Source organism: Lampetra planeri, chromosome 33 (genome assembly GCF_965212315.1).
Source record: "Lampetra planeri chromosome 33, kcLamPlan1.2.h2, whole genome shotgun sequence".
Taxonomy (NCBI): Eukaryota; Metazoa; Chordata; class Hyperoartia; order Petromyzontiformes; family Petromyzontidae; genus Lampetra; species Lampetra planeri.
The window spans coordinates 10,612,458-10,624,992 of NC_136139.1; the positions used below are offsets into that span (position 1 = coordinate 10,612,458).

General features: G+C 47.8%; 1 protein-coding gene across 2 annotated transcripts in view; it reads right to left on the reverse strand.

The window, feature by feature from the left end:
- Nucleotides 1-12,535, reverse strand: part of LOC144729779 (sprouty-related, EVH1 domain-containing protein 2-like) — a 49,203-nt gene that overhangs the window by 21,157 nt on the left and 15,511 nt on the right. For both annotated transcript variants that reach the window (XM_078610269.1, XM_078610268.1), the window contains exon 2: nucleotides 1,299-1,470. In XM_078610269.1, the coding sequence (XP_078466395.1) occupies nucleotides 1,299-1,470 (172 nt within the window). The remainder of the gene's footprint in view (nucleotides 1-1,298; nucleotides 1,471-12,535) is intronic.

Below are 12,535 nucleotides of genomic sequence, written 5' to 3' on the forward strand. Positions count from 1 at the left end.
GGCTTTTGGTCGACCCAAAACACCCCCTCTCTTTTTCATCCTTCAAAGGGATACAACTGGGGAGACTTTTACGCTTAAAAGTAATGACGGTCTGTGCCCAGAGTTATTGCTTTGCCAAAAAAATTATCGGCAACAAAAAAATCGAGATAACATGAAGAGCCAAAGTAGCCCCAAACCAACATGTACGGGGGGGGGGACAAAACATTTTATTTCAGAGGAGAGAAAAAAATAACTTATAGGTCAACAATTTGATCTGCATTAACGTGGAGTTGGCTTCATTCTTATTAAAATAAATCGCAGCACCGGAAAGATCTTTGTAGTCTTCTAAATGTGCCTATGATATTCATTTGTAGTCCTTTAGTATTTTGAAAAATAGGTCAATTCATCTTCGGGAAAAAGAAAAGAACACACACACATGAAAGCGAAGTCTCTTTCCGTAACACGAGAATTCATTTGGGGATAATGTAATTATTGCATCAGAGAAAGATAAATTACGCAGCTATTAGTGTCATTTTTAAAGCGGGGGGGGGGGGGGTTAAACCGATGCATGCAAACCACGGTAGCTGTTGCGAGTGGAGTTTACACGACTCTAAAGAGCGGTTCAAAATCGGGGGGGTTGGGGGGTCAGGGGGGGTCGGTGGCTTTATTAATTTTTTTGCGAGCATCTCTGGGTGTTTCTGCTTGCCACATGTGGCCCAAGGGCCGAGCAATCTGATCCCAATTACTGGGGGGGGGGGGGGAATTGCACGGTGCTGCTGCACTTGGTCTGGGTGTGCTGCGATTTTTTGGCCAAGACTTATTTTGGGCAGTGGTTACCAATCCAAACAGAGGGCATTTGCAGTGGTGGCGCAGTGATTCGCACGCCACGCAACGAACCGCACGACCTGAGCTTGATTCCAGGCCACAGCTAACATCAGTTGACGAGTGATATCCGATTCGGTCTGGGGCACCCAACCTCAACAATCCACGCCGGCCAGCGTGTTAAAAGTACGGTGAAACAACACCCCCCGCGACGTCACATGGTGCAGATTGACAAATAGTTATCATTTATTATTATTGATATTTTAATTAACCGCAGAACGGAAAATGCTCGGTGGCGAGCGAGTGGGGCTGGAGTGATCACCGTCACCCGAGCGCAACGGATGGAGGAACGTACAAAAACGCTGCCGCGCGACCAAGAGCGCTCGGGCTCGCGAATCGCAACGAGTGTCGCGCCGGGGATCGTCACACAGGGGGAGTTCCGCGAGTCCGAGCGGCGCGTCAGTCTGGGGAGGGGCCGAGCGCCGCGCCGCACCCACCAGGCCATCCCCGATGCGCTCCCCGCGCACCAGGAAGTCGCTGCGGCCGTTCTCGTCGAGCTGCCGGAGGCGGGAGATGCTGACCTGGCTGAGTCCGCCGCCGGCCAGCGACACCCAGCCCTCGTCCGTCCTCGTCATCACCACTGCGCGCACGCGGACAATGTGGTTCTCGCTGCTCCGCCACCGCCGTCGACACCGCCGCCGCCGCCGCCGCCACCGCCGTGACATAGGGGGTTCAAAGAGACGCGCAGCAGGAAGACGGCATCGGTTAGCGCGTGGGTCGCGTGCACCGGCGCGGTCGTCCGGAGGACAGGTCCGCCAGCTCCACCGAATGCTTCGTCGCGAACGGCAAACAGAGAATCGGGAAAGTCGTTGCGCCCCTGTGTCGATTTCGCAATTCAAAAATATTCCGTGTTTTACTATTATTATAGTCAATGACGACTACGAGTGGATGAAAATCAAGTGCTACATCATCGTCATCATCATCGTAGCACTTGACGATGATGATAACGATGACTAACCGTGAAAGAGCAAAGCGTAACGAGGATGAGAAGAGATTAACTGTGGTCTGAACGAAGGTGCTGACTGAGATAATTTCGTAACGTTACTAGAGACGACTATATATGTGTATACAAATAGATGACCGAGTTCAAAGGTTGGCCGACCTGGTAAAATTGAGGGGGGTGGGGGGAGGGGCTCCGGAGAGGGGGGGGAGGGGCGGGGGGAATTACATGCCCCTCACATCAACATTTAGTGACTATGAATATTACGACTTAAAGTTTAAGTGCTTTAGTCGAATAGATTGCACAAAGAGAAGGCAGTCGTCAACTAGACTAAGACAATGGACTGAAAAAAAATGGTCACTAAATTACCGCTACGTAAGAGCACCTATCGGCTTGCAGATGAAATCACGGGAGGAAGAGGTGGAGGAGGAGCGATGATGTGACGATGAAACCGCGTACAGGGTGCTGCTCCACCCTTTCAGTCCAGGGCTGGGGTCAACTATAATTGTAATTGTGTGACTGGTAATGAATTGTGGTCCGCAATGTAATGGTAATATCAGCTAACAATGGCCGCCATAACTGGGATTACATAATTGACCCCAGGTCTCATTCAGACGACCGGGCCCGTCGGTTTGCAACGGCGCAACAAATCCCAGGAAATATCTCCCGTTGCGAGTATAATGGAATTTCTTTGTTGCGTTTTTTGCTTCTTCTTCCAGTTTCTGTTAGTTTCCGGAACGCACGTAAAAAAATTTGGATCTCGCAAAACCAGCAAAGACAACGGAAAAAAAACGTTCCGGGCCCAGCAACGAGCAGCCTTGCCCCGCAGAGGCGTCATCAAGACAGGAGTAGAGCGGTGAGGTATGGTGAAACGACCTCTATGACAGACATGGAGCAAAGAGGCCCTCATCCAGCAGTGGAAAAAATTAAAGAATTTTTTTACTTTTTACATTTGTATTCATTGTTAGTGTCTTTTGGGTTAGACCACGTCGGTATAAAATGTCATTTGTTACTATAACCCTTCACCACCCCGCAACAGCCAATCAAATAAAGTTGTCACGTCATGGGCAAATATGACATTAAATTTGGTTATTCATGTGTGTTGAACTTCTTTCGCACCGTACATAGCCAACCGCGCTAATCGGAGGTGCAAGGGGAAGGACAACAAACTAAACGCAAAAAGGAGTTCTAAAGAAATTAGTTTTCATTTTAATAAAGTGCATTCCTCCAGTGGCTTCATAATTTCGGAAGAGCGTTCCAGACGGCCGCAGAAGAGCATCCGAAACCGTGCGATGCAGCATGTTGAAAGGCAAACTGAATCTTTGACAATTTTTTTTATTAACAACGTTTCGCTGGAGATTACATGCAGCAGCAGCATCATCATCGGGTGTTAACAAGAGCTCAGCTCTAGTGTGAAAAGAGCTTCCTGATCCGGGTCCTTAAGTAGGTGCCATGACATCATCACGGCAGCCGAACACAAAATACAGTGCTGCTGCTGAGCATCATGAGCTCGAATGACTCATTCCTGTGAATGCTTAAATCAAATCGTACTCTTTAATGTTGAACACCATGGGCTTTTAATGAACGTAAAAAGAAACAAATTTTACGCCAAAGAAATCAATCTTAAACGAGAATAAAGATTAAAGTCGCGTGGATTTTTTACTCCGGGTCCTCTGGTTTTTCCTCCTACATTTATACACAAGCATTGAGATGATTTAGATTATTTTGGTGCTATAAATGTACATGAAAAATAAGTTTTCACCTCAGTGGGCTTTGCCTGGTAGGATGGTGTAGTTGTATTAGTATGTGTTTGGGTGATTAGTCCACCATTCTTGTGCTTTCCACTCTCGTCGTGTTTTTGTGCTGTTCGTTGTTGCGACGTTCTTACCCCATGTCCTGACTCGACATATGTGGGAAAAAAAGCTCGAAATATCATCGGATTCCTCCTGCAGTATAAATAAATAGTCTAAAGTGCGGTTCGGTTCGACTCCTGAAGAGTAGTGCATGGTGTGAGCTGAAGAGAAACATTTCTGAACACGCGGCCTGAGCCGAAAGACCACATTTGCGTGATGACGAGTGGCAGTGAAAAGTTTTGCGCGGGGGGGGGGGGCAAAGATTTGTTCGTGAAACAAAGAACGCTTCGCTGAAACAGAATCGACAAGACGCACGCCGTGCACCTTGTGCCAGGCCGTGGTCACAACAATTAATTTCTGGTCGGTGTTTCAATACAACAGCTCACAAAACACACCAGCGACAGCAAAAAACACAAAACAAAGGCAAAGATCCCCCGTATAGCTCATACCAGACTGTTGAGGCAAGTGTTGTTCGCAAGCACCTATAACGGCAGGGACGGCACACAAAGGTGTGGGTGGCCAGCACCACACCCGGCTGCCTTTGTCTCCCCAGTGGCGATGTTTACACACCGCACCAGGTACTCACTTGAGGCCGAGTCAACCTAGGGGAGACCCACGACCAGTTCAGACAATCGTCAATGGTGTTGGCCCTTAGCGGGAAATTGAACTCGGGTCGCCGGGTTCGTAGCGCATCGTACACACACACACGCAAGGCCATCAACACCGTGCCCGAACACATCAACCGCGTTTACAATTGCTGCAGCCGACAGGCGACCGGCTGCGTGTGCGAGCTGTCCGCGAGTTTGTGCGTAAACTCTGCAAAGGTTTTGATTTACGCACGGGCCGCGTGAGTTTACACCAAAGTAAACACGCGGTTCATGTTCGACACCGTTAACCATACTTGGGGTTGAGCGCGGCGCGGGGACCTCAGACCAACAATTCTACGAGGACTTCAACTATTTAAAAAATAAAATTTTACCAGGGTAAGGCCCCGCTCAGCTACATAGGGGCCATCCATAAATGACGTCACACACCTAGGGGGGGGGGGGGGGGGTCAGACATTTGTGACGATGTGTGACGAGGGGGTGGAGGTTTGAGAAATGTGACGTCACATCAAAATGCGCAACTTTAAATAAATATAGACAACACGTTCTACTTAATTAAATATACTTTTAATAAATGTTTCTCCTACAACATCAGAGTGCAGCGCCACATTAAATACGCACTACAATGACAATAGTTTAAAGCGATTTGAAACATGTTTTATTTTGGGGGGGGGGGCAGAGCTTTGTGACGTCATATTGAGGGGGATCTGACTTTTTGTGACGCCGTGTGACGATGGGGGGGGGGGGTCAGAAAATCGTCCAAAATCGCGTGACGTCATTTATGGACGGCCCAATACCTCTTTTTAAGCCCCATTGATAGTTTGCGACCTGGCTATCACAAACGATTGCTCAAGAAAGTGGCTTATCATGTACAGAAGCCAAATACATTAAACGTGTGATGTTGCTTCTAAATGTGGAGGGAAAACCCGCAGGGCCCAGAGAAAAATCCACGGGACCACCACGGGGAGAGAGAGACACACAGCAGGCGTCAGGGTCGGGATCGAACCCACGCGACCTCCTGCACACCAGGCAAGGTGGTTAACATCTCGCCACCACGGGAGGGCTACGCCCCTGAAAGTTTCAGGTTGACCTCCCGGGCAAATGCGCGCGTGGTACGAGCCAGTGCGATATTCCGACCAAATCCTCATCCACGGCCTCCTCCTAGATAACGGCCACGCACAGCGTGCCGGAGGGTGCCGGCGCACGCGAATGCTACATGAGTCACATCCCGCCGAACGAACGGCTTATTGGTGGGGAAACGCAAAGAGGAAGCGCGCGGGTGCGTCTTTGAAGTCCCCGACGCGAGACGCGCCCCTTGTCCCGCGGTCCGAGCGGACGTTGCATTGGGCGAGCGGCGGTGCCGGGTGGGGGTGGGAGTCGTACTCTTAGGTTTTTTCGGTAAAGTCACGTAGGTTAAACATAAAATTAAAAATTACTAAAAGTAATAATAGAAATAAAATTCATATTTTATTTCATTTCTATAATTATTTTATTTTATTTCTATTATAACTTTTAGGAATTTTTAATTATTATTTTATTTTATTTCTATTATTACTTTTAGTAATTTTTAATTGTATTTTTTACCTACGTGACTAAGAGTATGAATCCTTGGTGGGAGTCGTGCTCAGCGATGATTCGGCAGACGCCGATTTACCGGCGGTCAGGCGTCTCCCTGTCGCTCTTCTTTTTTTATTTACACGCTTTTTATTATTATTATTGAACTCACTCTGTCTGTTGTCGTTGTTGTTGTATCCTAAAAAAATCTTGTAACTCAATTTTAACCCACTTCCCAATGTGGTATCGACTGCAAACTTGGTATATTTTATTATGTTTAATTTTTATTATTTTATTATCTCTCTTCTGCGTGACTTTACCGAAATAACCAAGAAGATGAATCCCTGCAGTCACGAAATCTTTAAATCGAAACTTGGTATACTTATGTCATACTGATGACAATACTACATTCTATCAGAAAAATATATTTATTTAAACGCCCCAAGCTTTTATTTTTAGTCAGTTACAACAAGAGTATATTAAACATATATTATGCAAAGTACTTGAACAGATTTTTTTTTACTTTTTAGTACATTTCATAAAAGCGTGTTTTAAAAAAGTTTTAAAAAAATATATATTATTCACTCGTCGCTTCCTCCCCCACGCGCGGAGGGATGCTCGGTCTACCAGATTCACCGTTGCGACTCACCCGGCGCCGCGTTCAACCAAAACCGCAACATCCATCGCCCACTCACCCACCCACCACACCGCAGGTCACACAACACTCATCTTTCCGGTATCCGACGCACATTCGATCATCGGCGCCGCTTAGTTGCCGAACGCTCGGTCACGTCGCGCCCTTCGTGCCTCTACTCGGCAACCCTCGTATCGGGGGAGAGGCGGGCGGAAAGCCAAAACCGCGGCAAGGAAATAAACACAGAGCGGTGCGCACGACCGGCAAGACGCCCATTCGGACCGTCTCCGCCACCCCCACGTGCAGCAGCAGCAGCACGGCCTCGCACTCGCGCCGCCGCCGCTGTGCGTCGAGCAGTACGGCCACCCCCCCCCCCCCCATTGAGGCTGCCCGATCCGATGCCTCGGCCAATTCCCGGCTGCGCTTTATTCTCCAAGCTGCCACCACTTGCCGTTGGGGGGGGTGGGTGGAAACAATGGGCCCCATTGATAGTTTACGTTCGAGTGGCTGACACAATGCCCCGGAGTCTCGGTTGCATGTGCGGTTTATTCCGGCGCGGCAGTAGCGGCGAGGACGGCAGCTTTGCAGATCCCACCACCACGGTTTCATCATCGCCGTCGTCGTGGTCGTGACCGTCATCATTATCACCCTCGTGGTCAGCCATGATCAATCCACTGCTGGTTTAAAGCCAGCCCTCATTCTTCCTTGATGTAGCAATCCACTCAGCACATGCACACACGCCGATGATTCAATTGCTCCATCTGCAGACAGAATTCTATCGGCCTTTAAATCAATCAATGTTCATTTGCTACACGGAAAGTCCAGTTTAGCCAGTTACCCAGCTAGGATCGCGAGGGAGGTCCGTGATGCATTGGCATAGAACAACAACTTCAAAGTGTTCCATACGGAGGAACGGGTAACAAAGGAACAGGACGCGTCAGACTTGCAGACAAATCAAGGGCAACGTTTGGTTTCACTGCGTTGGGTGCACAACCTCAAATAACAAAACCCCAACACATTCGTCAATAACGCAGCCATTTAAAATTCAATAAAAATGTAATAGATGTTTTCGGGCAATGTCTCTTACTCACAGCGCATGCCCGTCTCCACCACCCCTACGCGTGCCTGGCACACACACAGATGTGCTATGAGGAAGGGCCACTGCTCGAAACGTCACCTATTATACATATTACTGACGAACATGCCGAGTTAGTTTCATTAATATTCTTGGTTCTTTCGGTAAAGTCACGTAGAAGGGAAATAATAAAATAATATTAATATAAAACAATAAAAATTCTCACGACGTTTCGACTGCAACACAAGCAATCATCATCGAAACGTCGTGAGAATTTTTATTGTATTATATTTCTATTATTTTATTATTTCCCTTCTACGTGACTTTACCGAAAGAACCAATAATATGAATCCCTGCAGTCACGAAAGCTTTAAATCAAAATTTAGTTTAATTAATGTTAAGAAAACGCCAACAATTATGCAGCAGGTCCTTCCCCACAGGCCGCATCCGCCCGCGGTTCACGCGACCGCTCCAGTGGGAAGCCCCGAGGCGTCACGGGTGCCGCCACCCTGCAACGCCGGTCTCGTCAAGGGGCATACACCATCACGCGAACTCTGGTCATTTTCGCAGCGGCTTTTGGCGAGCCATCGAACAAAGACGGCATTGCACGCTTTCGGATGAGCTTCTGCGGCACTCTGGAAGCCTCTTCCGATATCAGGAAGCCACTGGATCTATGCACTTTTAAATCTAGATTGAAAACTCTTTTCTTTAGAACTGCTTTTTGCGTTTAGTTTGTTGTCCTTCCTCCACGCCTTCAATTAGCACGGTTGGCTACGTATGGCGCAAAATAAGTGCTACATACATACAAGGTAACATTATATGGTCGCACTAATTACACTCAAATTTCTTGCCACAAATGCACCACAATGACCCCCTCCGTATATTTGTAGCATTTGGCGGTATTCAGTAACACCTTGATGTACGAAGTGGATGCGTAGCCTGGAGCTTCGTTCGCGCATATTCAAACTTCGTACATTAAATAACTTCTAACATTAGTACTGTGAGGATGCGTTCCCAGCCTTCGTCACTCACCATTTCAAACTATAAACACTTCATAATTTACCATTAATATTGTTAACAAAGACCATTTACCAGTGTAGTCAACGGTGCGGTCACGTGGTTGCATTGCCCACCAAACACCATGGCTTCATCCAAGGCTTAATTTCAGTGTGTTTATTTATTCTTCATTTTTAGCTTTGTGTGTAAAATAATGGTAATAAATTCCAAGTTTGTTTTACCCAAACTGTGTTTGTCGAATATATATGCATATCGAGGTATTACTGGACGAATTTTGAGAGTGTGCCGGAATGTTTTACAAAGAGCAAATGAAATCGGCGGACGCCAAAAGACAGTCGGTAAAGGAAACAGTTTTGGCAAAGGGAATCCCTTCGATGGCTTCTCCGATCTCCCCGCACCTCCGATTAGCACGGTTGGCTACGTACGGTGCGGGAGAAGTTCAACGTGCTAACATACAGGGTCATGTCATGATTGGAAACATTGGCGAATAAAACATCGGGAAGAAAAAAACAGCCATGCACATGGATTCTCGAACGCTTTCCAACGCGCGTTGCTTTGCAATGTGCATCTGTCCTGGGAAGCATTTAATTATCGACAAGATAAACCCTTTTTTACCAAGTTTTTCTCTCGGGTAAATCCCTAATAGCAACACGACGTTACGCGACAATTTCACTTGCACTGGGTGATCATCTGAAAGCGAATATGTCGGCGCTTTCAACCTTCGTTTGAAATCATTTAAAAAAAAAAACAGAAACACTCGTCGCTAGAATTTGGTCACGCCGCTTTGCTCCGGTGAGACCCGCGCAGGTGGCGACGTGGCGGAGCCCCCTCGGGGGGTGACCTCGCGGAGGCACGTCGGTCACATCCACCGGAAACTTAATAAATACAAACAAAATATTTTTTATTTTACCAGGTAAGGCCCACTGAGCTTTAAAGCTCTCTTTCCAGAAGCGACCTGGCCATCACACATGGTGTCTCAACGAAGTGGCGGCTTACACCATCACGTGGGAAATTACAGCAGTGGCCAAATACGTGATTCTAAATGTGGAGGGAAAACCAGAGGACCCGGACGAAAATCCACGTGACCACGGGTTAAAGAGAGACGTGCAAACTCCAAAAATACAGGCATCAGGGTCGGGATTGAATCTACCCAACTTCCTGCACATCAGGCGATGTAGTTCACATCTGGCCACCGCGAGATGCGGAGAGGGCGGCCACATCGCTTGTTTACAGGGCCCTCATCCTCCCCAGGGAGGCTGTGCCCAAGCGCCTGCGGTTTCCGTGTGGGCAGAGACTTCCTTCCCAAGCCCTCCTCCCAGGAACACACCCACCAGCCCATCAGCCTGCTTCTCTCTCTCTCTCTCTTCTCAATGGGGCCCTTTATTTTATTACCATTATTATATATTTTTTCTAAATAACAACCGCATCCTTTGTTGTCAAGGACATTCGCTGCGAGCACGCGATGGGACCGAGAACAGACGAACTTGTTGGGGAGGGGTGTCGTGTCGTTTGGAGTTAAAGCGTTTACTGAATCAACCCGAGCAATTCCCCAGAGATGCAAGTCACAGAAAAGCCTCATATGCAAACATCGTGTTCTCCAAATACCTTGCACAATGCCCGACAATTATTGCACGCCTACACCTTTGAATGGGGCTCAGACAAAACAACGATTCCGTTTCTACCTCCTCCGTCGGGTCAACATCAATCGTCAGTCAGTGTGCACAGCTGTCCACCCCCACCAAACGGCCCCCTCCCCCCAACCTGTATCACTCTGGTAGAAACCGTACATCTCTGTGATACCGCTAGAGAAATCGTACGAGCTTTTAAGTTATTCATTTATTAGTTGGACACGTGGCCCAGATGTCAGAAATGCTGAGCCAGGATCGCTGAGATCCTGGGCTCGAATTCCGGTTTCCAGCCGCCTGTTATTAAAGGTGATGGTCTCAGTCCAGTCACCAATAACTAACTTAGGTACTTAATGTATCTAAATTCCAGCTCCGAGGATATAAAATATCAGTTTGTCATGCGATGGACTTGACTCTCAGCGGCAAAGTGGGTGGGAAACTGCAGCCCCCTGCAGGATAGAACAAAAATCACTTTAAAGTGTCTCAGATGTAGCTCTGTAATAACTGCTTCTGTGGGCCGTTCTCTAAATGAGACGAGATCTGAGTGGCTCGTCCATATATTGACATATCACTGATGGCACAATTTTAATAACATTGAAGGGATGTTTTATTTATTTATTTAAAGTTGTGAATCCATGCACAACTAGCTGATGCTTTCTTACAAACTACCAAGTCAGGGCCACGAAGTTGTATTCACTCTTATTTGACGAGCAACTGAATCTGCACCGGTGATGTGTTCTTCATTCTGAAGCGACACGCGGCCCTTGCCTGAACTGGCTCGTCAACTTTGACCCCCCTGCCCTGCCCCAAACATAAGGTCAACCGTGCTTCTCCTCTCCCATGTTCACAATCAAACTTCGCTCATCACGGGTTTTCCTCGTCACGGATTTGACCATAAGGTGCCAAAATGTACCGCGTTATAGTGAGTTAGTTACAGTGAGTTAGTTGTTATAGTGAGTTAGTCGGCCCATTCACGGCCGACTGTGAGATTCCCATCCAGTATGCATCGTAACAAAGCACTGCACTCTTAACTGTACTGCTCGCGGTGATGGTGCCGCAGAAGAGTACAAATGCAATCATCATCATCATCCATAGTAAGTCAAAGTAAGTTTTATTTTTGTTTATTTTTTAAACTGGATAATAGTCACCGTACCTATGTTATCTACCTTATCTTTATTTTCAAGTTTACTTTTATGTATAAGTGGACAGTACAGTTTTGTACACTCCATACATTTTCCTAATTCTATACATTTACTGTACAAGTTATATTTAACACTATCGTCAATATTCATCCTATTTTACATTCAAAATACTTCCTGTTTGTTTTCCGGGTTAATGTAGAGTAACGAAACAAATGGACGGGGTGTCGTATGACTCACCGTGAACCAAACCATAACATTCCCATACGTATGTACGTATGTTGAACCTCTATCACACCGTACGTAGCCAAAGCCTTTGAAGTTTTGTGGATCGCGGGTTTGCAGATATTTTCGTGAACGTAATCCCCGTGATGGGCAAAGCTTTGGTGTAACAAATAAAATAAACTTAAACTCCCCCATTCATGCAGACCGTACACCACCGATCAAGAGGCTAAGAACCGTGGAACGGTCGCTAAACAGCACCAATACCAACACCTGCCATGCCCCACTACGTACCGGTGACGTCACCACGGCGCCTGTGCCAGGCTAGGTGCACTTCGAGGCCACGTGAAGTGTCAAAAGCTCGCTGACAAGGAGGTCACGGAACAGACCCAGGTGCCATGGGTTGTCCGACCGAGACGACTGGCAGATGCACCAGCTGTGCCCCCTGCTGTGCCAACTCGCCGCGTTTATAGCCGCCGCTGGGCTCCTCGGCTCGTTGTTGCGAACGTCGCTCCCCTGCCCGCTGTTGTTGTTGTTGTTGTTGCTGTTGTTGTTGTTGTTGTTGGAGGGCGACAGCCTTCGACCGATCAAGTAGCGTCCTTCACGAGCCTCCTCCATAGACTGCGCCGCTACGCCGCGCTCACCCACCGCCCAGCCGACACGTAACGCCCGGCATCACAGAATCATCACCGGTGGGAGCGAGGGTGTCTGCACGGGGGAGAGGGACTGACTCACGTGGTTGTTATCTCAGGTGGCGAAACACGAAACTCTGACGGCTCACAGATTCACACGTGATAAGAGAAGACAATAAGCATGTTTAAAAACGGCACGCAGCCAACGGCAAACACGTGCGTGTAACCGCTGCACATGGTCCTGCGTCAATGACATAGCCCTCTGTCAAGCCCGCCGCTGGATGAAGGCCTACCTTATGCCATGTCAGCCGCGGAGGTTGTTTGATCGTATTTCAGCACGGTGGTCTGGTTCAGATGTCACTCCTCACCAGTGCTGCA